General features: G+C 55.8%; 4 protein-coding genes across 12 annotated transcripts; 2 read left to right on the plus strand and 2 right to left on the minus strand.

The window, feature by feature from the left end:
- Nucleotides 1-55: 55 nt before the first annotated feature.
- Nucleotides 56-2,430, plus strand: DXO (decapping exoribonuclease). 5 transcript variants are annotated; one of them, XR_009542986.1, is made up of 7 exons: nt 56-317; nt 526-927; nt 1,091-1,326; nt 1,414-1,633; nt 1,757-1,892; nt 2,013-2,136; nt 2,222-2,430. XR_009542986.1 is itself a non-coding variant. In XM_060163191.1 (7 exons), exons 2-7 carry the CDS (start codon nt 572-574, stop codon nt 2,370-2,372), a joined length of 1,194 nt encoding a protein of 397 aa, XP_060019174.1. In that variant the 5' UTR covers nt 56-317; nt 526-571; the 3' UTR covers nt 2,373-2,430. The 5 variants fall into 5 exon arrangements, 4 of the variants coding, with proteins under 4 accessions (XP_060019174.1, XP_060019176.1, XP_060019175.1 ...); XM_060163191.1 differs by having other exon boundaries at nt 2,042-2,136; XM_060163193.1 differs by having other exon boundaries at nt 566-927; nt 2,042-2,136.
- Nucleotides 2,431-2,486: 56 nt separating this feature from the next.
- On the minus strand, nt 2,487-12,438 carry SKIC2 (SKI2 subunit of superkiller complex). 2 transcript variants are annotated; one of them, XM_060163185.1, is made up of 28 exons: nt 12,422-12,438; nt 12,199-12,302; nt 11,254-11,363; nt 11,037-11,154; nt 10,831-10,945; nt 10,652-10,726; nt 10,302-10,355; nt 10,008-10,198; nt 9,712-9,840; nt 9,348-9,493; nt 8,845-8,991; nt 8,629-8,713; nt 8,341-8,447; nt 7,859-8,005; nt 7,688-7,784; nt 7,291-7,503; nt 7,098-7,208; nt 5,771-6,001; nt 5,283-5,420; nt 4,995-5,132; nt 4,749-4,853; nt 4,260-4,407; nt 4,038-4,164; nt 3,707-3,917; nt 3,446-3,556; nt 3,151-3,369; nt 2,826-2,966; nt 2,487-2,730 (listed from the first exon to the last, which is right to left on the minus strand). In XM_060163185.1, the coding sequence occupies exons 4-28, from the start codon at nt 11,136-11,138 to the stop codon at nt 2,530-2,532; spliced, it is 3,489 nt and encodes a 1,162-aa protein (XP_060019168.1). In that variant the 5' UTR covers nt 11,139-11,154; nt 11,254-11,363; nt 12,199-12,302; nt 12,422-12,438; the 3' UTR covers nt 2,487-2,529. The 2 variants fall into 2 exon arrangements, with proteins under 2 accessions (XP_060019168.1, XP_060019167.1); XM_060163184.1 differs by having other exon boundaries at nt 12,380-12,437.
- A 94-nt stretch (nt 12,439-12,532) lies between these two features.
- Nucleotides 12,533-18,544, plus strand: NELFE (negative elongation factor complex member E). 4 transcript variants are annotated; one of them, XM_060163197.1, is made up of 11 exons: nt 12,534-12,680; nt 13,117-13,199; nt 14,568-14,637; nt 14,739-14,884; nt 15,343-15,417; nt 15,545-15,582; nt 15,768-16,081; nt 16,200-16,344; nt 16,504-16,558; nt 16,807-16,909; nt 18,232-18,544. In XM_060163197.1, the coding sequence occupies exons 2-11, from the start codon at nt 13,125-13,127 to the stop codon at nt 18,327-18,329; spliced, it is 1,119 nt and encodes a 372-aa protein (XP_060019180.1). In that variant the 5' UTR covers nt 12,534-12,680; nt 13,117-13,124; the 3' UTR covers nt 18,330-18,544. The 4 variants fall into 4 exon arrangements, with proteins under 4 accessions (XP_060019178.1, XP_060019180.1, XP_060019181.1 ...); XM_060163199.1 differs by having other exon boundaries at nt 12,557-12,680; nt 13,081-13,199; XM_060163195.1 differs by lacking the exon at nt 16,504-16,558 and having other exon boundaries at nt 12,533-12,680.
- Nucleotides 17,880-24,679, minus strand: CFB (complement factor B). The gene is made up of 18 exons (XM_060163186.1): nt 24,489-24,679; nt 24,158-24,391; nt 23,544-23,729; nt 23,234-23,407; nt 22,913-23,014; nt 22,665-22,801; nt 22,222-22,360; nt 21,767-21,898; nt 21,385-21,486; nt 21,157-21,294; nt 20,549-20,646; nt 20,295-20,412; nt 19,920-20,073; nt 19,735-19,811; nt 19,412-19,524; nt 19,179-19,311; nt 19,049-19,098; nt 17,880-18,747 (listed from the first exon to the last, which is right to left on the minus strand). The coding sequence occupies exons 1-18, from the start codon at nt 24,550-24,552 to the stop codon at nt 18,601-18,603; spliced, it is 2,298 nt and encodes a 765-aa protein (XP_060019169.1). The 5' UTR covers nt 24,553-24,679; the 3' UTR covers nt 17,880-18,600.
- Nucleotides 24,680-24,970: the final 291 nt, after the last annotated feature.

Here is a 24,970-nt window from a genome sequence, read left to right on the forward strand (position 1 = left end):
CGCCACCCTCATTGGCTGAGGCCCCACGTCCGCTGCTGATTGGCTTCCTCTGAGAGCCACACGTCCGGAGAGACCTGGGAGGTGCGGAGGGGCACAGGTGGCCACGCTGTGATCTCCTTCCTGGTGTAAAGCGCACTGGCGCCCCCCCCACCCCCAGAAGGGTTAGGCCGCCACTGTCGCTGAGTGATTGCGTCATCGAGAGCGGGGGGGGGGGGGTCGGGGGGCGGACCACCTTTGCGTCCCTCTTCGACATGTGAGGTACCTGCCATGACGTCACAGCTCTGTGAAGGTGGAAGTCGAGGTTGGCAGGATTTGAGGTAACCAGATCCTTGATCTGAGCCCAGACATCCTTCCTAACCTCACTGCGTTTGGAGGAACTGGGGGTGGGGGTATAGGTCAAGGGAAAAGGTGTGATGTGCACCTGGCCATGGTTCTGTTTGAGGACATGGGGCCTGCATGTTTCAAATCCAGAGCCTGGCCATCTGGAGGCTCACTTAGTCCTGACTAGAAGTCTCTCTTCTCCAGCCCTTCTCTTTAAAAAGGGAACTTCCCCGTCGTCTCTCAGGACCTCATGGAGTCCAGAGGGACTAAGAGAGGAGCCGAAAAGATAGAGGAAGCCGAGCCTTGGAACAAGCTCCTCCTCCCAGCATCCTCACTGCCCACAGACCCTGCCCTCTACGTTGGACCATTTCCTTTCTACCGGCGCCCTTCTGAACTGGGCTGCTTTTCCCTGGATGCACAACGCCAGTACCATGGAGATGCTCGAGCCTTGCGGTACTACTGCCCGCCTCCCACTAATGGTCAAAGCCCCAACTTTGACCTCAGAGACGGATACCCTGATCGATACAGGCCCCGGGATGAAGAGGTCCAAGAGAGGCTGGACCACCTGCTATGCTGGGTCCTGGAGCACCGAGGCCGGCTAGAGGGGTGAGCAAAGCATAGCACACAAGTAGCTCTAGAGACCTACACCTACCCTCTAGAACTGGGAGAGCCAAAGCGGGAGTGGGGTCAGCCCTTATGCTATTGTTTGGGGGAGCCGTGTGCGCCAATGCTTGTGTCAGACCTTCAGCCCTTAACTCCTCCCTCTCAGGGGTCCAGGCTGGCTGGCAGGGGCCATAGTGACGTGGCGGGGGCACCTGACAAAGTTGCTGACGACACCATATGAGCGGCAGGAAGGCTGGCAGCTGGCGGCCTCCCGCTTCCAGGGGACACTGTACTTGAGTGAGGTGGAGACGCCGGCTGCTCGGGTTCAGAGGCTCACCCGGCCACCCGTCCTCCAGGAGCTTATGTACATGGGGTACAAGTTCGAGCAGTACATGTGTGCAGGTGAGAACTACCCCCAGCTCTGTGGCCCACTCCCCCTTCCCCAGAGACTGAGACCCCAGCCCTGCTCCTGTTTCTCTTCTTGTGCAGACAAACCTGGAGGCTCCACAGATCCCTCTGGGGAGGTCAACACCAACGTGGCCTTCTGCTCTGTGCTACGCAGCCGCCTGGGAAACCATCCTCTGCTCTTCTCCGGGGAGGTAGACTGCATAGACCCCCAGGCCCCAACCACACAGCCCCCCACCTGCTATGTGGAGCTCAAGACCTCCAAGGAGATGCACAGCCCTGGCCAACGGAAGAGCTTCTACAGGTTCAGGATGGGGGTGGGCAGGTTGAGAGCCTAGGATTGACAGCTGGGGAGGGGACTTGGGGGAAGAGGAGGAGGCTGGAGGGTGGTGGAGGGGTCCCACTGACCCCTTGCCTTTCCTGACAGACGGAAGCTCCTGAAATGGTGGGCTCAGTCATTCCTTCCGGGGGTCCCAAATGTTGTTGCTGGCTTCCGTAACCCAGAGGGTTTTGTCTGTTCCCTCAAGACCTTTCGTACCATGGAGATGTTTGAATACGTCAGGGTAAGGCAATGGTGTCACAGCTCCCACCTGTATCCCCCCCACTGTGCCAAGACCACAGGTCCAGTGTCCAGGGATCTGTAGTCCACCTTCCCCTTCTCCCACCCTCGCCCTCACTGCCAGTCTTCTGCATCCTCCTGGGCTTTCTCCAGAATGACCGTGATGGCTGGAATCCCTCCGTGTGCATGAACTTCTGTGCTGCCTTCCTTAGCTTTGCCCAGAACACAGTTGTCCAGGATGACCCCAGGTGAGGCATTCAGCTCTGTCCCTCCCCTCTGGGTCCCAGAAGCTCAGCCTCCAGCCCTCAACTCGGGACTCCATCTGCCCCGCAGGCTCGTCTACCTCTTCTCCTGGGAGCCTGGCAGCCCAGTCACAGTGTCTGAACATCGAGATGCACCCCACGCCTTCCTGCCTACATGGTACGTGGAAGCCATGACCCAGGACCTCCTGTCACCCCCCAAGACACCCTCCCCCAAGGACTGATGCTTCGCAGGGGCTGGTTCTGTTTCTGTGTGCACAGATAAAGGCATATTTCTAGGTGGTTCTCCCTGCTGTCTTTTGAGCTGTCATCCCTGCCCAACACCTCAGGTTCACACAGGTGGTTTGCTGTTTTATTGTTACATTATTACACAGGCGTCATTCACTGGGTGTAGAGGCTGGCTGCAAAGACGATGTCCCTCCGTAGCAGGGTGGCTGCCGTCTCCATCTTGGCACCTAGCACAGGCTCGCCCACCAGGCGGGCCGCCCCCCGAAGCGAGCGACACATCTCGGCCAGGCGTTGGATGCAGCGGACCACCAGGCCCTCGGGGGTCCCCGAGAGCCCTGCCAACTCAGAGAAGGGCTGTGGGGGAAGTAGGGTGGGGACTGAATACGGTAGGGCCTGGGCAGCCTCTCCCCAGTCAGGAGTCCACAAAGCCCCAAACCCCAGCTACTCACCATGCCCCGGGCCCACTCGTACACAACCTCGACCAGGCCAAAATTCAGCTCTCCCACAAATTCCTCCACTGTCTGGTTCAAGCCACAGGCCACCTGCACCTCACCGATCCGCTTGGCCACAGCCCGGACACGTTCCACCCCCTGCAGATGGGGAGGAGAGGTTCAGCCCTGCCTTCCTACTCCAGGAAGGAGACCCAGATCAAGGAAGAAAGAGTTCCAGCTCTTAGCGGCACTTGCAGGGCTGGATGGGGCACGTGGGGAATACATGGGGACGGGGACTGGAAGTGCCACGGCCGAGGGTGGGACGGAGGTGGGCGTCCCCTACCTGTTTAAGGGTGCTTGGGAGCTGATCACTAGGGTCCCCGGGGCTCTGGCAGACCAGGCCGGAGAGCAGGGCCGCGATCTCCTCGGGCCGAAGGGCGCTCAGCGCGTTGTCAAACATGAGTTCAGTGAGGAGCAGCTCATGGCTGCTCATGGCACAAGCCACCCGCCCTGCCAGCTTCACGGTGCCCACTTCATCTACGTACCCCAGGGTTCGGAGCACCTGGAAGGATGGTGGGTGTTGGGAGCCTGCAGACCTCCTCCTCACTAGCCCCCCAGCCCCATCTCTGCCCTCCCACCTCTACTCGCTGGTGGTACTCAGGGAGCAGCAGAAGCGACTGATCCGACAGCAGGAAGCGCAGCCGCTCCATCTCCTCCTGTATCTGCATCCGCTCCCGCAGCTTCAGGTACTACAGGGAACCACCGGCAGGAGCATGTTAGCCTCCTCGCCCTCAGCAGGGGTGCACTGAGGACAAGGGCTGCGATGGGGGTGGCCAGTCTACAGGGAATGAGAGGAAAAGTCCCCCTCCCAGCTTGGAAGCTGGCATCCAGGGACCTACCTGGGCAGGGAAACGGGGACTGTGTACACACTGAGCCCCCCGGATCAGCTCCTCCAGCTTCCGGACCCGGAGCCCCGCCTCTACCACCGACACATCCTTGAGCTGCAGGTCATTGACAGGGTCAAGGGTAGGGGGTCCTGCTGGGTGGGCCTGAGCCAGACGTAGTAGTTCCTGGACAGCAGTTGTCGTGGCCGCAGAGGGAGGCTCCTTCCTGAGAAAGGAGCAGGTCTTGGGACCTGGGGCACAGGCTTCTCTTCCTCAGGCTGCGGGAGCCTGCCCAACCACACCTCCCCACCCCCCATCACATGGTCCCCGCCCCGGCATCTCTGACTTGAATTTTGGTTGCTGCCTCTTGCTGAAGTCCTCCAAGATCTTCTCCCCATTCAGTCGGAGCACCTTGGTGGTGATGGCAGCCACATCTCCTGGCTGGAGCTTGGCCACAGTGTGGCCACACGGCCCTGTGAAAAGGGGAGAGCAGAGTCAGACCTTGCCGTAGGCCCAGGCATCCCAGCTCTGCTGCTGTCAGGAACTCGGCCGTCTGCCCCACTCCCACCTTCAGGCAGGAACAGCCTGAATCCCACGAGGTCATCTGGGTAGGGCACACTGGGGGAGGCTGGCCCCCTCTCCTGCGGGTCCTCAGACATGGGCTTATCACACAAGACCAGAGTCGTGAATACTCTGCTGGTGGAGCTCGAGGAGACCTAGGGGAGGCGGGGAGGCCAGGACAGGACAGTGTGAGGAGTGGATGTCAGAGGTAGAGACCAGATCACCAACCTCAGGCAGGGACTGTGGTGCAGCCACGCGGAGCCCACCAGTATGGACTGGTGACCAAGCCAAGTGATCAGAGCAGATTCTGGGGGAAGAGCTTGGGGGAAGGACAAGGAGGTGAGCATGAAGTGGTGGGGATGGGATAGAAAGGAGGGCTCGAGTCAAAGATGAGAGCACTGGTGAATACAACCGCCCCCTCACCAAGTGGGGAAGATGGAGATAGGGCTCGCCCCTCCCTCCCTGCCTCTGGGCTTCAAATTCCCATTGCCCTCACCTGAAGGATCACACCCAGTGCGTTGTGATGCTTCTGGTTCTTCACAATCACCACCCTTCCCGCTGAGAGAGATTTCAGCCCATTCACAGACTCTATGATGCGTCGCTGAAGGGCAGGGACGTGAAGAGAGGGGATAAGGGAGGAAGTGTCACAGATACACTAGGACTAAGTTCAGGAGTACCCAAAGTGTCACAGTCTCTTCCTCCCTGTCTGCCACCCCTGCCCCCAACGCTCACACGCATGTACCTGGATCAGGCTCCGGGTCTCTGTCAGTTCCTCCCCGTAGCTGTAATAGTCAGGCAGGTCAACGAGTTGGCCAGTTACATCAGGCTCCTCCAAGGCCCCCAGCCGCTTGGTCAGCTCAGCCAGAGTCTGTTCATGGGCCTGGGAGAAGCCAGTGTGGGTGTGCAGCAAGAGACTCCAGGCCCAGAACCCTCCACTTTCGCCCACCGGCCTCTGGATGCCCATCTCGTCCAGGCCTGGCTTCCCTCGTCCACATCCTTCACAGCAGCCTGGTCACGCCCACCTCCTCACCTTACTGTCCTTGCGGGATGGAAACTCAGAGAAGCTCCTCTTCATCATGTCCTCCACCCTGAGGGCATCCACCCGCAGCAGGTTGAGGATCATGGTGTACGTGAGGCGGAACTGGGACTGCAGCTGGGACGGCTTCCCCTGGGCCGGGCCAAAGAAGCCAGTGAGGCGAGGGGAGACCTGCTGCTCGGCTGCTCTACTCCCAGCAGCTCTAGTCCCAGCTCCGCAACCACAGGGCCCTAGACAAACTGCTCGCTCACCTCTGCAAAACAAGGGAGTGAGACTAAATAGATAGACTCTCCAAGGTCCCACATAGCTCCATATTCACAGTGAAAAAAGACTAGAGGAGAGGAGATCCAATCTCATCCTTGGATCTGCTCACTCCTACCCTGGCTTCTCCCAGGCAAAAGGAAAGTAGAAAGAGGGGAGAAGGGAAGAGGGTTGGCGGAATCTAGCAGGGCCCAGAGCTTGCCTCCGCTGCCCTGGCTCACCATCATCATGCGGTGCAGGTCCGCCATCTCGGGCACACGGCCCTTGCAGAGCAGGATGACGGTGCCCGTGGGGTCCAGGCCCCTCCGGCCCGCCCGGCCCGCCATCTGCACATACTCCCCAGGGAGCAGGTCCCGGAAGGTGGAGCCATCGTGCTTACGCGTGGAGTCAAACACCACTGTCCGGGCTGGCATATTTACACCCATGGCGAAGGTCTCCGTGGCAAACAAGACCTGGGACGGGGGAGGGGATCAGCAAAGGGGCTACACGCAGCTGTGGCCCAGCCCTGGCCAAGCCCACCTCACTTTGTAGCCAAGGCTAAGAAGGCACGGGGCACAGTCCCAGACGGTTCACTCACAGGACCTCATTTAACTCTCAAGGCAAATCTACAGTGTGTACTGTCGTTTTCTTTGTTGTATTTCTTTAGCTACCTATTCCTTTCTTTTTACCCCTATATCCCACTCCCATCCCCCCAATATCAATCATCCTGCTGTATTTAACGCGTACCTTTTTGCGTGAATGTGTCTCATTTTGTGTATAATTTACAATTTGCCGTAAAGGCGATTACACATCTCCTTCTGTTTCCTTCTTTTCTTCCATGTAGTGTTTTCAACATCCGTCCACGTTCCTGTGGTTATATCTAATCCACTGCTTCCAACTGCTGCAGAACACTTTGTGGGGTGCGTGCTATACACCTACCTACCGGCTCTCCCAGTGAAGGGGAACCACCAACACCCTGCCGCAAGGTACAGCCAGCAAAGGAAGAGCAGGCGTGTTCCCTCAATGACCAGGGTTGAGAATTTCATTGCGATTCACACTCAGGAGTGGAATTTAGGGACAAAGAGTATGTATATACTTAGTTTTGCCTCCAGAGTGCCAGGATGCACTTGAGACTGGCCACACCTGTGCAAGGGTTCCTGTGATCCTGCAGTCGCCAACGTCTTGGGCAACACTTGGCATTAGCCACTTTCCTATACTTTACCAGTCTAATAACTGTAAAGTCCTATCTCGTGAGTATTTCAATTTGCATTCTTCTGATGACTAATGACCTTCGTAAGTTTGCTAGCTTTTGGGGTTTCTCTTCTGAATACTGCGTGTTCATACCTCATACACCTCCATCTTAAAATGTGAAATCTACAGTTCAGGGAGCTTTAAGTAATTTGCCCAGGGTCACACAGTGAGTAAGTGGTGGAGCTGGGATTCACACCCAGGCAGCCTGGATCCAGAGCCCAAGTTCTTAACCACTGCACTGTCCTGCCTAAAAGGTTTCCCCTCCCCTAAGTGGGCAACGAATGCCTTGGGGAGTCCCTCTCCCACCAGCATGTGCACCTTGACCAGGCCACGGCTGAAAAGCATCTCCACGATCTCCTTGAGGATGGGCAGGATGCCGCTGTGGTGCACACCCAGGCCGCGGTGCAGGAGTTCAGACATGTGCAGAACCTGTTGGGGGCCGAGGCCCAAGATCAGGGATGGGGTCATGGAACACCCAATCCCCACCAGTCTCTGGGTCCCCCCTCCATACCTGGGGCAGCTGGCGGTCAGAGCCTCGGAGGCGAGCGAGGCAGCGCTGCAGGAAGAGGTGAATCTCACTCTTCTCTGAACTCGTGGTGAGGTCAAGGGAGGTGAGGCCCGAGGCCTGCTCATCACAGCGGCCACGGGAGAAGGTGAACACCACCACGGGCAGCTGCGCACGGGTGCGGAGGGAGGCCAGGAGGGACAGGTACACGCCACGGTCCTGGGGAAGTGGGGAGAAGGGAGTGGAGACTGAGTCCCTGAACCAGTGGGGGCCGAAGTGGCAGGAACTGAAGCCGAGTCAGATCAGGCAGTGCTCGAAGCTCAACTCCAAACACCTAGGGGATGAGGGGAGAAGGACACGGGAGAAACAGGCGGTGGTGGGTACAAAGCCTGCCAGTTCTCACCTGTGCAGGCCCCCCCTGATGCGTGGGCTGCTTGGCCCCAAAGGTCTGGGCGTGTTTGCTCATCCGCTCCTTCCTGGCCTCCACAGCCGCGTAGTACCTGGGGCAGGGGAGGGGCAGCGATCAGTCACACCCAGCTGAGCCCAGGTGAGACGCTTCCCAACTCAGGCTCACCCCTTTGTGTGGAAGGTGCCTCGGGAGTCCAGCAGCAGGAAGAGCTCCCCCTGGGTCTTGGGGCTGTTCCCCGTGAAGAGATGATGCTCCAGGGGGACTGGGCGAGCAACAGTGCTGATCACGTAGATCTGGCGACGCTTCAGCCTCCTGAGCGAGGAGGAGAAGACAGACGATCAGGGGTGGGAGTGCGGGGAGGAACCCACATCCCCACCATCCTCCCCCACTCTGGCTTCACCTGGTCTTTTCTGGGAGCCGGACTGGAAGGCTGTCCCCGTCATCCTGTCTCTCAACTTGCGAAGCGATCTGGACCCAGGTGGGATCCCTCAGCCTCCCAAGCTGGACATGTTCCCCGGCTGCACACCTTTCTCATCCCCACCCCCAAGGCCTGACCACTCCCCCTGCTGTGATAGTCTATGCCCCCGGCCCCGACTGAGGAACGCTACAGCCCCCTTCACCCAAGCACCCCAGGACACAAGTCTCACCCAATCCAGTCAGCAAATTCAAGGGCGTTGGGGACAGTAGCGCTCAGAAGGATGATGGAGACGTGGTCAGGAAGCATGATGAGCACCTCCTCCCACACGACTCCACGCTGCGCACAGGGATGGAAGACAGCTCAGCGGGGGCTGCCCTTCCGCCCCTAGGAAGGGGCACAGGGTTCCGTGTCGGGGCAAAGGAGGCAGTGAGGTTCGCGGGGTGTGTGGAATAGAGGAGCTGCTGAACCAGCCCCACGGGAGGGGACTGCCAGGATCTGGGGACCCTGTTCCCCCTACCTCAGCATCGTTGATGTAGTGAACCTCATCAAAGATGACCCACTCCAGGTCTCGGATGACATCCGAGCCACTGTACAGCATGGAGCTGGAAGAAAGAGACCCAAGGCTGACTTCCCAGTGGCTCCTGTCTCTACCCTCAACTCAGCCAGCATGCTCTCCAGAGCAGCCTCACCTTCCTGACCAAAATCCCACCCGTGTTGAGTGCCCATCTCTCACCGAAGGATCTCTGTTGTCATAATGAGGCAGGAGGCCTCTGGGTGCAGCTGCACGTCCCCGGTGAGAAGTCCCACATCCCCAAATGTGTTTCGGAAGTCCCGGAACTTCTGGTTGCTCAGAGCCTTGATGGGCGAAGTATAGATGGTGCTGGGAGAAGAGCATGAAGTCAGCCGGTCCCTCCACGCTGACTCGTGGCCAGCACCTCCTCTCCCACCCTGAGCCTTCCCAGAAGCCTGCCACAGAGCTCAGGCGCCCCCCTTCACCCTAACTTCCCTCATGTTCCCCTTCACGGAATTACCCAGGAAAAATTCTGTCCCCCAATCCCTTCCGAAACTAACTAAACTCCCCACACTTTCTCATTTCCCCCTGGACCCCTGCCTCAAGTTTCTCCCCCAAAACTCTCATCTAAAGGAGGACGTAGGGAGGTGGAGAAGAGATGAGACTTAGAAAGCTTGCAGGAGAGAACAGGGCTGGTGAAGGGGAAGCTGGGGACAGGACTGTACCGCGTCATGTGTTTCTGGGCAAGGGCAATGGCGTATTCAGCCACAACCGTCTTCCCTGCGGATGTGTGAGCCGCAACAAAGACCGAGTCATGCCGTTCCAAGTGTAGGATGGCCTGTTTCTGAAACACATCTGGCTCAAACGCCCACTGTGGGAGAGAGAAATAGATGGGGGCTGGAGAAGGGAGAGGGGTCTTCCTGCCTCCAGCTCACAGGACATTCAGGGCAGCGGGGAGAAGGCCAGAGTGAGGCCAGTCTGGGACTGAGGTCCAAGCTGGCCTGAAGGCATCTGGCCTCTGGTGGGGAGAGGAGACAGGGAGTGGGCTGGGAGGAGGTGGGGGAGCACGTGAGGACTGGGCCACACTACCCGGAAGGCTGGCTGGGGAATGAGTCGGTAGAAATCATCGACAGGGGAGGTGACATCCACAGGAATGGCCCACTGCTCCTGAGGGGGGGGCTTGGGAGGCTCTGGGGGAGCTACAGCTGTGGACGCTTCCTGGAAGGGGAAAGGGGTGTAGGGTCAATAAAGATACAGTCAGAAACCTCTCTGTTACCACTCCTCCCAAAAGATGCTCCAGTCTTCCCCTTGGACCCAACCAGGCCAGCCCACCCTGTCTGTGACAAGACCCTTCTTTCCTGCCTCAACCGCCCAGAACCACCAACCTGCAACACTAGGTTCTCCAAGCTGCTTGCTCGGGCCAGGGGAGCACTGCAGGGAGAGGCTGAAACAGTGTCCCGTCTGGGACCGCCTGGCTGTCCCACTGCCTCACTCTCATCCTCATCGCCCCCACCCAAATCCAGGGGCTCCAGCAGACGGCTGAGGCTGAGCAAGCCGGGAGCTGGAGCTGGGTGATCTGAGGAGCAAGGGAACACGGAGGCCTGGTCACGTCTACCCCTGCTCTGAAGAAGAAGGGCACCACTTCCCCTACACGCCCCCATCTCAGAACTAAAACTCACCCTGTGGTGCAAAGTCCACGCCTTTCTTGAAGCCGGGTGGAACAGTAAGAAGGTCTGGAGGACAGGGACAGAGAGAGAGAATCTGGGCTCCTGCACACTGCCGTATAAGTCACGTGGTACATTAACCTAAAGGACGTCCTTCACGGCACAGACGTCGCAGTTGCTGATATTTATCGTGACAATTTTCCAACAGATGACAGTAAAGGTTGTTATGGAAGGGGTACCTTTTCCTAATCTGCTCAGGGAAATGGAAGAGCTAGCAAGGACCCAGTGGCAGGCCCGGGCCCCTCTTCCTCAGGGCCCAGACTCAGAGCCCTACCTCCCAAGGGTCCATCCCGGCACCACCTCACCTTTCTCAAAGTCTATCTCCTCCTCAGCCTCCTCTCGAGTGCTCAGATCTGTTATGGTGGGCTCATCCATTCCCCCTGGGGAGAAGTTGAACAAACAGGGATTCATGGGGTGGGAGTGACACAGGAGGGGTGGAGACTAAGGGCTTCCTTCCCTACCATCCCATTTCCACAAGCGTCACCTGGCCAGAAAGGGTACTGTGTTGGATTCCCCCACAGGGACTGGGAGACGGGCCCGGGTGGCCGGCGAAGAGACAAGGAGGTCGTGGCTGACAGGTTTGTATTCTCTAGCAGGACCTGACGCAAGAGATCAGAGCGCCAGTGAGGCTGAGCTTGCCTCTGACTCCCCTTTTCCCAACCCTGCTTCTCGTGGCCCGTGACCTCTTACCTCCTTGTAGCCTAGTATCTGGCCTGTGGTTGGGTGTCTTTGGGCCTGTAGGTCGGAGGGGACTGGGGCCCCCAATGTGGCCAGGAGAGACCAAGGATCCATCTTCCTCTGCCATTTTCTGGACAGAAGGAAAGTAATTTTCAGGTCTCCTTTCTCCGGTGTCCCAGCTTTCTTCAGGGACCCACCTCCCTAGTCCAGGCCCCTCTAGACCCCTCACCGGGCTGAGTGTTCCACACCGTGCAGAGGCAGCCAGGCGGGAGATGACAGAAACAACTGCTCTGCTTCTTGCTGCAGATCTGGGGCACAGGGAGGGAGGCCGTGGGGAAGCTGGAACAAGGGCAAGATGAGACGCATAAGGTAAGAGAAGAGAGTAAGACACAGAGCAAAGAGAAGGTGATAGGATTCATACTTAGATCAGAAATGGGAGATGTCCCAGAGAGACTAGGACAATCAGGCTGAAGGACTATTTTCCAAAGGTGGTTCTGCTTTACAGGACAAACGGCCTGCAACCGAATTACCTGGGGTGCTGGTTAATAATACAGATTTTGGATTTCAGAACCTATGGACCTAAGAATTTGTATTTTAAAAAAGCTCCCCCACTCAGCTCAGTGCTCTGTGATGACCTAGATGAGCGTAATGGGGGGGGGATGGGAGAGAGGTCCAAGAGAGAGGGGTTATACATATACATATAGATGATTCACTTCGTGGTACAGCAGAAACTAACCCAACATTGTAAAGCAATTATATTCCAATAAAAAATGAAAAAAGTCCCCTACTAATCATGAGGCACACTGATATTTCAGAATCACTAGTTTTAGGAAAAGGGGTCCCAGACCTAAGGATGAAGAGCCAGGTGCTCAAAGGCTAGCATCTCATCCACCAACAAGTGCCCTGGAGAGAGAAAAAGACTCCAAGGAGAAAAGACACATTTGAAAGAGCAGTTCTCAGAGTTAAGGTATCCCCAGGGCTTCCAGCTCTGTCCTCCCATGGGCTCTGACCCACAGCAGGTCCACTGGGTTGGGAGTCTGTCCAGCACCAGTCTAGGCCCGGACGACAGGCGTCCAGAGACAGGAGAGCCAGGTCAAGTTAGATCCTACTGTGATGAGGGTGAAGGAGGTTCTAAGTTCAATGAGGGTCAAGGTTAGGGTCAAAAGTCACTCACGGTGCTCTCTGGAGCCCCAGGCACATTCAGCAGCTCCCAACGCCCTGTGCATCCCAGCTCTACGGCCCGAAGGGGCAGGTCCAGAGGATCTGGGGGAGGTAGCACTACGGGGGAAAGGTCACAGGTCAGGGGTCAAGGGTCATTCCCTGTCTACTCCTCCTTTCCACCCACTGCCCCTCACCGATTCGCTCCGTCTCCATCATTCTGGAGCCTCGGCAGCTACCTGGCAGCCCGGAAGTGTAGGGAGGAGCCGAAACGGCGGAAGTAGAAGCGACTTCCGGCACAACCCCTCCGGGGGCGGGGATGAGTGTTACCGAGGGGCGGGCCCAAACTGGTGGGATGCCGGGCGGAAGTGTGTGCGCCGCGGGCCGCCTTGGTTACCGCGTTCTCCGCCCTTCGCTACGTCATCGCTCCGAGCCCGCGATCCGCTGCCCGCTTGGGCGCCGCCCGAGACCGTGGGGCTTCGGTTGCCGCCCCCTCAGGTAAGGCCTTCTCCTCAGCCTTCGTCCCTTTTTTCCGAGCTCCTTCTGTCTTCTTGCCCCTTTGGTTGCTCTGAAAGCGCTGCGCGGGTTCCACTGCCTCCTCTGCTTTTCGGACCCCGCGATTGCCATACTAACCCCAGCGAGGTAGGGGGGTCTGGTGCCATCGTCTTGGCGACGGAGGGGGTGTTTCTCCCTTCCTGGGCCACATGGTGCCCCTGGGCGCTGGTATCCGTGATTCCTGAAGAGAGAAGGGAATGCTGGTTGATCCCGACGAGCGGGGGTTTGGACGGCAGCCTGGTTTAAGCAAGGGGTAGGGAGAGGCAGAAGACAGGAGTAGGCAGGCCTGGAGGGGTGGGGCTGGGGTCAGTGTGCACGGCGTGTGAACCCTGGGCGGTGACAGTGGAGAAAGATGTCTTGGGCCCTGCCCCTGAACCAGGAGCCACCATGTTGGTGATACCCCCCGGACTGAGCGAGGAGGAGGAGGCTCTGCAGAAGAAATTCAACAAACTCAAGAAAAAGGTGAGGGAGTGTGTGCGGGTATGACCCAAACTTTCAAAGACTCTACACTGAGAACACCTGGGGTGAGTGTGCGGGGCTCGGGTGGGTGGGGATTCAGCTAGCTCATACATGGAGGCATACCACCTCTCAGTGTAGTTTCAGCAATGGACTTTCTCAAGTGTGTACTTTTTTTTCTCTCTTTTCTATGCAGTCTGCCATGGAGTTTTCTTCCTTTTCCATGGCTTTTAGTACCACCTAAGAGCCGGCGATCCTGAGTTTGGTTTTTCCAGTTCCATCTAGTGTTTTACTGATAACTTTCACATACCCAAAATTGAAGCTATCATCTTGTCTGTTCTAAACTTGGTCTTCCAAATAGGGCTGACTACATTTACTTCTCCCATGTGTTTGGGATGAAAGTCTTATCTCTGTCTTCTGCTCAATTTGCATAGCCAGACATTTGCCAAGTCGTCTTGATTCTTCCCTTGAAGTAATTGCTTCCGTTTACTTTTTCCTGTGCATTCCCTAGATCAGGTCTTTGCTGATGCTCACCTAGCCTGTCGTAATGGTCTCTCAACAAGTTTCTTTTTTTGGACAGACTTCTTCACTCCTATTAAAATGGTGCATTGAAAACACAAAACACCGCCCTTCTTTTTCTCAAAACTCAGTGGTTTCACATTGTCTATAAAACAAAGCCTTAATCAGGCATCCCTTTCGGTAGAACTATTCCTTGATCCCAAAACATGCCTTCCCAAAGCTTTCTTATCTCTGCATCTTTGCCACCCTGTTTTCTTTGTCTGAAATGCCCTTTCCTCTCAGTCTGTGTTATGCAGATTGTATCCAGGACCCAGTCTAATAACCATTTGGCATCAGAAAAATCTTACTTGCTCTCAGCTACAATCTGCACTTACGATCAGTCTTGAAAATTCAACCTAGTCGTCATCTAATTTCTCAGACTGTAAGCTTCTTGAGGGGAGGATCTGTGTCTCATGCTTTTGCATATCCGTGTTTCAGAGCAATTGTGTGTTCTTATTAAACACGTAGGGGTGGATGGATGAAGTCCCTAAGAAGGCACGGAGGCTTATATTTCATTGCAGCTTATATCCGGGGGCTCTGGTCTATGATTGAATGCCTTGTTTTCAACTTGAAAAACATGAGACTGGAAAGCCTCTGGAGGCCATGGTTTGAATAGATTAGGTATGGCTGGCTTTGTAGATGATCTGGGGGACTATGTAAGAGGCAGGGCAGCCTCAATGTACCACTCCAGGGGCACCATTTGCATTGTTTTCTCTCAGCACGGTGTCCCCGGAGTGATGCGCCCAGGGGCCTTGGGAGAGGACCTGGCCAGGGATTGGCCCTCACCAACTCCTCTCTTCTCACTCTTGTTCCCAGAAAAAGGCATTGCTGGCTCTGAAGAAGCAAAGCAGCAGCAGCACAGCCAGCCAAGGCGGCGTCAAACGCTGTGAGTGACAAGGGAGGCGGGGATAGACTGGAAGTGAGCAGCACGGGCTGACCTGTGTCACAGCCTGGCCAACATAATGCCTCTTTCCCTCGCCACTCCAGCACTGTCAGAGCAGCCTGTGGTGGACACAGCCACGGCAACAGAGCAGGCGAAGCAGCTGGTGAAGTCAGGAGCCATCAGTGCCATCAAGGCTGAGACCAAGAACTCAGGCTTCAAACGTTCCCGGACCCTAGAGGGGAAGTTAAAGGTGAGCACAGGCAGAAAGATTGTTCAGGGACTCCTTGACTTCAGAGGGCATCCTTCCAAGTTGGAATGGAGGTAAGTTTAGGGGGAAGGTAATGCCAGTTTAATCATGGGCAAGTTGCTACACCATCCTGAGCTTCAGGTTTCTTATCTGTAAAGTGAAGAAACTGGATGACTCCTAGATTCTCCTCCGTTTACGCATTCTGTGACTCTAATGCATCCTGTGGTAGAGCTCCTGGATTGTGGTGCTCAGAGGAGTTGAGCAGGCTGAGAATGTCATCAAGCTTAAGACATTTTTAAGTAAACTAACTGCTTTAAGTGTGTATTAAATCTTTTATGTAAAAGGAAAGAAAAGATAGGCCAGGGGAGCCGAGAAGAGGGTGAGGGAAGAGGACCTCCTTCTGCCCCGTGGTTAGGCAGCCTCCTGCTCCCCACTGAGGTGGGTCTCTGCCGTCTTCCCAGGACCCTGAGAAGGGGCCAGTCCCCACTTTCCAGCCGTTCCAGAGGAGCATATCTGCCGATGATGACCTGCAGGAGGTAATGGTTTCCAGTTGTCTGTCTCTGAGCGGCTTCTGGGGGATTGAGAAAAATGAGCGACCCACATATTTGGGACCACATGCCGGCAGCTAGGACTCATCTTAACTGTCCTTGGTTTCCTTTTCAGTCGTCTAGACGTCCACAGAGGAAATCTCTGTATGAGAGGTTAGAGAAAGATAGGACTGGGTCCCACTGGCGGGCGGCGGGGCCGGGGGGATTGCCTGGGTCCTTAGGAGGTTTGGGACTGGAGTGGGCGGAGCTGGGGCTACAGAGGGATTGCTGAGTCTCCTCAGGCTCTGGGAAGGCGAGGCAGAGGCCCCCTTTGATCCTCCCTGTCTACCTCTCCCCAGCTTTGTGTCTTCCAGCGATCGGCTTCGGGAACTGGGGCCAGATGGAGAAGAGGCGGAGCGCCCGGGGGCTGGTGATGCCCCCGCTCGAAGCTTCGACTGGGGCTATGAAGAACGTGGTAGTGCCCGCTCCTCAGGCTCCCCTCCCCGAAGCCGCAGCCGGGACCGCAGCCGCGAGCGGAACCGGGACCGAGACCGGGAACGGGATCGAGACCGAGAGCGGGACCGCGAGCGAGACAGAGACCGCGATCGAGACCGGGACCGGGACCGAGACCGGGACCGGGACCGGGACCGGGACCGAGAGGGCCCTTTCCGCAGTGAGTGATCTTGGCTGGTGGGAAAGTGACTTCAGATAAGGTTTAGGTCCTACTAAAGTGGACTCTTAAAGTGGAGAGTGAGCTAGACTATGTCTCGTTACTGATTTCTGTCCTGTAGGGTCGGACTCGTTCCCTGAACGCCGGGCCCCTCGGAAGGGGAACACTCTCTATGTGTATGGAGAAGACATGACGCCCACCCTCCTCCGTGGGGCCTTCTCTCCCTTTGGAAACATCATTGACCTCTCCATGGACCCACCCAGAAAGTAAGGATGACAGTGGGGCAGGATGATAGTCCTTGGAGGACCTGGGGTATGAGACCTGAGGGAGGAAGCTAGCCTGTCTCCACAGCCTGTAACACTGGGTTTGATTGGGTCCCGAGGAGCCCATAGGCCCTCTACTGACCCTGTGTTTTCTCATCCCAGCTGTGCCTTCGTCACCTATGAAAAGATGGAGTCAGCAGATCAGGCCGTTGCTGAGGTTGGGACTTCCCAGATCTGTTCTTCCCATCCCTCCTGCCATCCTTATATTTTCTTTCTAAAATACTGGGAGCCAGGAGGAAGTCATTTCCTCTTGACAGAGACGGTCTCTCCCTATTTACGCAGGAAACCTTGCATTCTCAAGTCCCTACTTAGTCTGTTCCTAGGATGGTAACTCCTGGAAATTCTCCTTTGGTTTGTCTATAATGTTTCCCCCCATCCTCTGCCCCCTCCCCTCTTCTGCCCCAGCTCAACGGGACCCAAGTGGAGTCCGTACAGCTCAAAGTCAGCATTGCCCGAAAACAGCCCATGCTGGACGCTGCCACTGGCAAGTCTGTCTGGGGCTCCCTGGGTAAGAATGGGATTCTTCCTCTCTCATTCTGTCCCCTACAGCTCACCCCTTTTTGTTCCCCGGCATGTCCCTGGGTTCTGTAGAGGTGATAGAGGTCTGGATTTGTGTGGCAGCTGTGGGGATTGGAAGGAGAATCGTCAGGCCTTCTGTCAGTTAGAAGTAGAAGGAGAGAAAAGTATGGAAAACAATTTCCAAGGCACTGACTGGAACGGGGAAAAAGTGGAAGTGACTGAGGTTGGTGAAGAAGGTGAGCATCTCATGCAGCCTTATTCATTTTGAGTTGCAGTATAGTTGGTGTTATAAAATAAGCCTTTGAAATTAGGGATCTGGAACTCAGGTGTGAGGTGAGGCATGAAAATGTAGCCTAGAGCCATCCGTATCACGGGGTAGCTGCAGAACCATAGCGTTGGCAGGGGAGACTGAATTTCAAGCGAAGATGAACCGGGACTGGGCTTGAGGAATAGTCAGGGGATATGGTGGGAAGCTGGGCTGTGTTCCTCATGCCCCACACGTCCCCAGCCATCCTGACTTGTTAGGCTGAAGTTGAGGATGCTGCAGAGGAGACAGAAGGAGAGGTCATGGGGCCTGGAGCAGCACCCGAGGGGCCTGGGTCATTGCAGCCAAAGAGTACAAGCTTTGAGAAAGAGGAAGTGATCAGCGGAGTCAAGATACAAAGCTCCAAGAGAATGGGGGCTTGTATGGGGGGTTCACTCTAGCCCCAGAGTGGCAGGGATGGAATCCTTGGAGGTGGGGTGAAGAGAGGGGACACACTGGGGGTAGGTAGGAAAGAGGAAGGGGAAGGGACGGCTCGAGGGCCAAAGCTACACCCAGAATGAGTTCTCCTGATGGAGTGAGTAACCCGTTTTACCTGGAATAGATTTTCACGTAAAGGAGTGGGCACAAGGGAGTTCAGAGCAAGAGTGGTCCTCTGTACAAGCAGGAACCAAAAAGGACCAGCACGTCAACAAAGGACTATAGAGATTTTTTAATTTTTCGTGTACTGACTGAAAGTTGTGGGCTAACATTATTCACACGTCTCAACGATAACATTTGGCGTTTTTCTAAGAACAAAACACTCATTACGGTATTTGCATGTGCCATGATAACAGTGTACACTCTTCTTTGCTGGGGCCACGGGTTGGTAGCCGCTGGCCTAAGGGGGCTAAAGGTATTAATAGAAAGGCCATCCCGGCCACCAGAGGGCAGCATGGAAACTGGGCATCCAAGGGCCAGAGGCTAGAGTTGAGGCGGTCAAACTCTGGGCCTCAGGTCTCATCAGTGCCCTCCTTCAGACCTTAATGAATACTCTCCTCCCTCCCTAGCTGTCCAGAATAGCCCTAAGGGTTGCCACCGGGACAAGAGGACCCAGATTGTCTACAGTGATGACGTCTATAAGGAAAACCTTGTGGACGGCTTCTAGGGAGTGGAACTGGATTCCGTGTGCCTCATCTGGCCCAGCGCTGGTCTCAGTAAAACACTGAGGTGGAAGCTCACACACCTCCCTCAGCCTCTGGTTTTTCAGCACTTGGGATTGGGGTTGAGCCTTTAAAAACGGCTGTTAGATTCGATCTCAGTTGTAACAACATGGTCAGTGCACGCTCCCCACTCCTTTACCCCAAAAGGATCTTGAACACAGGTGTTGTCGTAGTTGTTTTAATTTGATCTCATGCCCGTTTCCAACAGGAAACCCCTTATAGAAAACCCAGATCCTCATCTTGGAGTTTTTCCTTGAGCCAGGGCAGCACTTGGTAGAGGTTGATGTGAAAGTCTCGGGCGTAAGCAGGTACCTGTTGCTGCCCCTTGCAGACGTCCACAACGCCCCAGCTGATCACACCAACCTGAAGAGGGCGAGGGCGTCCCAGGAACCGTTTGGTAGAATTCCTTCCTAATCCCAGGGAGCGCAGCTACTCCCAGCTGCATCTGAGCTGACCTGGGAGGGTTAGACTAGGGGCCCAGCTCAGTCCTATCCCCTGGCACACAGATCAGACACACACCCCTAAGTTGGCCAGTTCAAGGAAGAGTCCAAAGGTGAGGCAGGCTCCACCCTCCCCTTTCCAGCCACATGCAGTGAGCTTTCCTGCTTTGGGGGCCATGCTGACTACTTGGCATCTCCCCACAGAGAGGAAAGGGGAAACTCACTTGAATGAAGCGACTCTTCTTGTGAATAAACAGGGGACCACCAGAATCACCTACAGGGAGGGAGAAGCTGTAGGGGAAAAGACTCTTGGGCCTCAGGAACTTAGATCACAACCAAAGAGCCTTCTCTCACCTTTGCAAGTGTTGGGGTCAGCATAGGGAGCCACCCCTCCGGTGCAAAGGAACCTGGGGGTGACTACTTCAGAGACGTCCTTGACTTTGTCATAGCCTATGGCACGTAGAGCATCCCTCTCACAGCCAGTTTTCTGTAGGTGAGGTGGGGATGCACGCAGGAGAGGAGTGATGAACAAAGCTTGCTTAGGAAGAATTGAGGCTTAAAGGACCTCAGGATCCCACATTCCTCACCTTTTCCCCATTCTTGATGTAGACCTCCTTCCGAATCAGTGTCTTCTTATGATCCTTAGACAGCTCGGACACAAACAGAGCTTTGATATCCTTTGCCGGGAGCAGCTCTTGCACTGGACGAATAGACAGACTGGGTCATTTCAGCACTCTCCCTTCCCCCATTGTCCTTGTCCTTTGTCTTTGTCACTCAGCAAATGTTCTTCCACCCCTTCCTGTGAGCTAGAGACGGCTGGGCATCACCTGCCCTTCCTGCAGCTCCCTCTCATGCCTCCCTTGTCTCTCAGAACCTCACCCTTACACTACTCTCCCTGATACTGTCTTACTCTGTTGCTGGCACGTGGTTGAATGTGGAAGCCTCAAAGCTTGATTCGATCCCTCAGTGCAGGGGAGACAAATGGGCCTGTTGAGGAGAGATGGGAAAATTTGGGGATGGTGAACCCTGGACCTGCCCCAGTCTTCCAGCCCTGCCTTTCGCAGCCTTTTCTCTTTGGGAATCCAGATGGCTCACCTGATGGTCTCGCTGTACTTGAGCTTCTTCTTGAGCTTGATGAGGGCCACGTCATAGTCATAAAATTCAGGAATACCTTTTGCTTTTTTCGCATTGAGGTCGTAGTTTGGGTGAAATAGGACTTCTTCTATCTCCCACTCCTGCTTCTTCCCTCCTGAAGTAGGAGAGTGGGTACCTCTAGACCACCCACTACTCTGTAGGCAGTCTCCTGCCCCCATGTCATCCCTAACTCAAGTCTTCCTCATCCCTAAGTGGTCCAGCGTGCAAGGGAAGGGGCTGCGTTGAGGTCAGGTGGAGTGTGGCCTCTTGAAGAGAGTGGGAGGTTCTGCCCAGAGGGCATGGCTGAAGCTCAGGATTGATTGGTTGCATCCTTACCCATGCTGACCTTGATTGAGTGTTTCTCGTCATCCACAGTGAAACAGTGTGCCGCTGTCAGCACAAAGTACTCAGACACCACAGCACCCATACAGCTCTCATGTCCCTTCAAAGGACGCTGGGAAGAGAGCGGCAGAGGGAAAGCTCGGCTTTCACAGACAACACCATCTATGAACACTTTGCCCTTCCCCCGACCTTCGTTTCACCCTGACCTCCCCTCCCATAAGTCCCCGCCGCCAGGACACTGCACTCACAGTGACTGAGATCTTGGCCTGCCATGGTTGCTTGTGATAGTCAGTACCTTTCTTGTGCTCCCAAACCATGCCGCAAAGACCCAGAGTCCGGGTTTCATCTGGCAAGAAAGGAGATTGTACTGAAAGCCGGGACACTTCATTTCCGAATGGCAGCAGCCTTTCGGGGAGGGACGCCTACATGTCTATGGGGACCAGATGCCATAGGAGGAAAGGGAAGGCAGGGGCACTTGTTTCCTTACATTGAGGGCAGGGAACCACTGTGGTATCGTGAAAAGAACGGGGAACAAAGATCAGAGAGCTGGATGTTTTCAGGCCCAGCTCTTGCTAACTTGTCGTTCCTTGACCTCTCTTGGCCCCAGTTCCCACATCTGTAAAACGAGGGACTTAGGAAAGATCTCTGCATCATTCAGAACTCTGTGATTCTAAGATCAGGGAGTGGGCAGTACCAGGAAGCAAGAATAATGACACGGAGGTAGAGAAGGAGGAATGAGAAAGGACTTGCAGACTGCCAGGGCTTCAGGAGGGGTGGAAGAACGAGTGACCTTGAGGGGTCTGGGGAGAGCTGAGTTTCCTGACCATCTCCTTATCCCCTTCTGATATCTTCCTACCAAGCATTTGTATGAAAACATCCTCCAGGTTATCTATGTCCTTGAGTTTGAACACGTGTTGCTCCTTATCCTTCTTGGAAGCCAAAGCATTGATGCTGTCTTGGTCCACCAGAGGCCCAACCCCAAACACATAGATGTCTGGGAGAGAAAAAGGGAGAGTGAGGGTCCAAGCCCTGGGGGGCAGGAGCTAAGAAAGTGGGGTGCTGAGTCCTAGGCAATAAAACTCACCCAGATAATCCTCCCTGGGCTTTTTGCGATTTCTACCAATGTCCAGCAAGTCCCGGATATCGTGAATGACAGAGACTGGATCCCCACCCATGTTGTGCAAGCCTGCAGGAGAGACCAGGACCATGAAGGTGGGAGACAAGGAAGGAAGAGGGTCAAGGAAGATAAACGGGCCAGAAGGAGTGACATATACAGCGGAGTAAGCAGGTTGGGGAGGAGATGGACGTGAGAGATGGTGGCGAGAAGGGTCCCTCCTCATAAAGGTTCACAGGAAAGGGCAGCATTCAGGCCCCCAACCGTGAGCCCAGCGCTACACGTGGACTTCAGGGCCACACGCTGGTTGGAGAGGGTGGGGAGTCAGAGGCAGGGGAATAGTCCCTCTGACCATCAGTCATGAGGAGGATGACGTGGCGGGTGCGGTTCCAGGCTTCAGGGAGTTTGTTCACTTCCCTGCTCATCATGTTGTATACTTCCAGGAGAGCCTTCTTGGTGTTAGTCCCTGCCCTCAACTTGTGGTCTGTGGAAAGGGAAGAAATCATCACCTCCACCTGGACTTCCGAGCCATCCTTGACCCCAGAGGCCTAGCAGCAACTGAGATCCACATCTGTCAACTTTTTGAGTTAATTGTCACCCCAGTGACTTCCCTTTGACAACAAAGTGACCATCTCAGTTCCAAAGGGTTCCCACCAAAAACCCCCATTTTCCAATGACCCTGCTGCCCATCCATGGATTAAAAAGTAGTCCTCCTTGTCTCACTGCCCTCCCCACAACACTCCTGAAACTTCGGACCTCTCTGACCCCAAAGCGAACCTCCCACCATTCCCTTCCCTGACTTCTGACCTTGGTAGTTGATTTGGTTGAGCTGCTCTGTGACCCAGTCTGCATCGCTGCTCTTTGGGTCAGACACTCTGATCAAAACTTTGGGGTCTGTGGCATATGTCACTAGACCATATTTTGGCCTCACCCCATAACTTGCCACCTGTGGGTGAGGGGAGCAAGGGGTCATGGCACTGAAAGTAGAATATATGGCTGGGAGAATTCAGCAGCTTTACTGGGACAGACAGTGAAGGACATCGTAAGAGACTCATCACCCTGGGGTTCATGGAGGAGTCTGGGTTAAAGATCAAGAAACTGCTTCAAGTAAAAGGAAAGGAAGACAGAATAGGACCTGGAGATTTTCTGGGACCCTGTGGCTCAGAGGGGCTGGGAGCATCAGGGAGCTAGTCCTGGCAGGGCAGTGAGGTCCATTCAGGGTCCCCACATTCAGGGGGAGGGGGCCCCACCTTCTCAATGAAGTTGCTGAGACACCTCTTGGCCCCTGTGAAGTTGTGGGACCCAATGCTGTCTGATCCATCCAGCACCAGGTAGATGTTCATGGAGCCTGAGGGGTCCAGGATAATCTTCCTCTTCTGTTGTTCCCCTGGGTGCCAAGAGAGACACTCAGGCTCCAGGAGGCATGGTTCTCCTGCCCCTTCTCCATCCTCCTCCCACCCCCAATTCCCTGCCCTGCCTCCCCTCTCTATCTTCAAACCTGGGCTGTGCCCATCCTCAGCATCAACTCCTTCTATGGTCTCTGTCAGGGAAGACAGGAAGGCTTCGGCCACCTCTGCAGGGGTATCGTACATAAAGGAGTCTGGGAGAAGTCAGAAAGCAGGTCAAATGTCTGGGAGGGTCAGGGACATAGTGACGAGAGATGGTGGGTTTCCAGGGTGGGAAGGGCTCAGAAGTTCTTCGGGGAGGTTTAGAAGTGAGGAAGGAGCTGGGTTGCAGTAGGGGGAGAAGGCAGTGCTCTGGTGTGGGAATGTGAGGATGGGAGAGCAGGATCTGACGTGAGGGTACGGATCAAGGTCACCGTGGCAAGAAGGCTCCGTTCCACTCCAAGAGCCACCTTCCTGACATGTTCGCTGCTTGGAGCCACGTAGGGTGAGCCCCCGGCTGCAGTAGTAGGTGACAGTGTCTTCAAGGCGGTACTGGCTGCCCACCTTCCTTGTGCCAATGGGGATGCCCGGGTTCAGGCAGTACCCCGCTGCAGAAGCATGAGACATGGAGGTAAGGGCCAAAGCCTGAGGGCAAGGCAGAGCACAAGAGCTACGGTGCCAGTTCCTCAGGCTGAGGGTGGTCGGGAAGAAGGTCGTGTCGTGGGAAAGGGGGGCGCTTCTCACCTCCATCGTCGCAGATGGCCGTTTCCCCGTCCCACCGGCCCGTCGCTTGGCAGGTGCGATTGGCAGAGCCCCGGAGAGTGTAACCATCATAGCAGTGGAAAGAGATCTCGTCACTCAAATTGTAGTAGGGGGCCCGGGGCCAGTACTCCCCGTTCTCAAAGTCCTGCGGTCTGGGACAGCGAATTGCTTTGGGGGAGGAGAACAAGTAGACCTTACTGAGATGGAAGGACTGCCCTTTAGGATATCCCTCCTAGTCTCAGGGACCCTGTCACTGAGAAACAGCGCCTTCTCGGTCCTACAGGATCAGCTGCTACCCTTGACCCCTGGAGGGTACCTCAACCCCTGGGGAATCCTGCCACTCCCCCCTCCCCATTTCTGAGTGTTCTTTGAACTGCCAGGGCTGCCTGGCACGGGGTAAATGCTTAGTAAAGGTTAGCTCCCCTTCATTCTCCCTCCATCCCACCTCCAGCCCTTGCTCAGCTCCTACCCTTGCTCAGCCCAACTTGTCAGCCTGCCTGGTCTCCACACAAGTCTAATCTTATCCAGGTCTGGACCTTGGCCACCACCTGCTCCGTCCCTCCGCTGGCCCAGGCCCATCCTCACTGCCCTCCAACCTTTGCATTCGGCCCTCTTGACAATCTTTTTGTCTTGGGTCTGCAGGGTGCTCCAGGATCCCGTGGATCTGCAGGTACGAATCTGCACAGGGTATGGGTAGAAGCCAGAAGGACACAAGTACTCCAGTGACTGGCCCGCCTTGAGAAGCCGGAAGGAGCCACCTTTGATCTCTACTCCCTCCAGAGAGCAGGGGCTCTGGGGCCCAGCCTCAGGCAATGGCGTCATGCTCACACCTAAAGAGAAAGGCTGGTGAAGCCCAGCCTCACAAGGCCAAGGAAAGATCCTGGGGGCAGCAGGGGTGGGGGGGAGGGGGGCTGTGACCTCACTTACCTCCAGACAAGAGGCCCAGGATCAAGGGTACCAGGCAGAGTTGGGGGCTGCGTTTGCTCCCCATGGTGACAGAAGACAGGAGAGAAACTGGGGCTGGTGGCAGGGTGGCCTCTCCTGGCTCCTGCTGCGTGTCTGCTTGGCTCGATGGCCAAGCTGAAACTCCAGACCTGAGCCTGGTCACATGTCCTTCCCCTGCCCCTCACAGCCTCCAGCCTTTTACGCAATCTGTGTTCTCGCACCTGCTGCCCGCTCCACCCACCCTACCCATGTCACTTTCCGGAATGTCCGAGTGGGAGGGCCCCACTGCCAATCAAGGAAATGGAAACTGCAAAACCCCACCTTTTGCTGCCCAAGGTCCAGGACTCTGCCTGTCAGCACCTCCTCTCAGCTCCAGTTCCTCCCCAACAAGCCCAGACCTCCCCCTTGGGGACTAGATATAAGGCCCTCACTGGCTCCCCTGTTGACTCTGTTATGGAGCAGAG

The sequence above is a fragment of the Lagenorhynchus albirostris genome, chromosome 10 (assembly GCF_949774975.1).
Source record: "Lagenorhynchus albirostris chromosome 10, mLagAlb1.1, whole genome shotgun sequence".
In the NCBI taxonomy this organism is placed as follows: Eukaryota; Metazoa; Chordata; class Mammalia; order Artiodactyla; family Delphinidae; genus Lagenorhynchus; species Lagenorhynchus albirostris.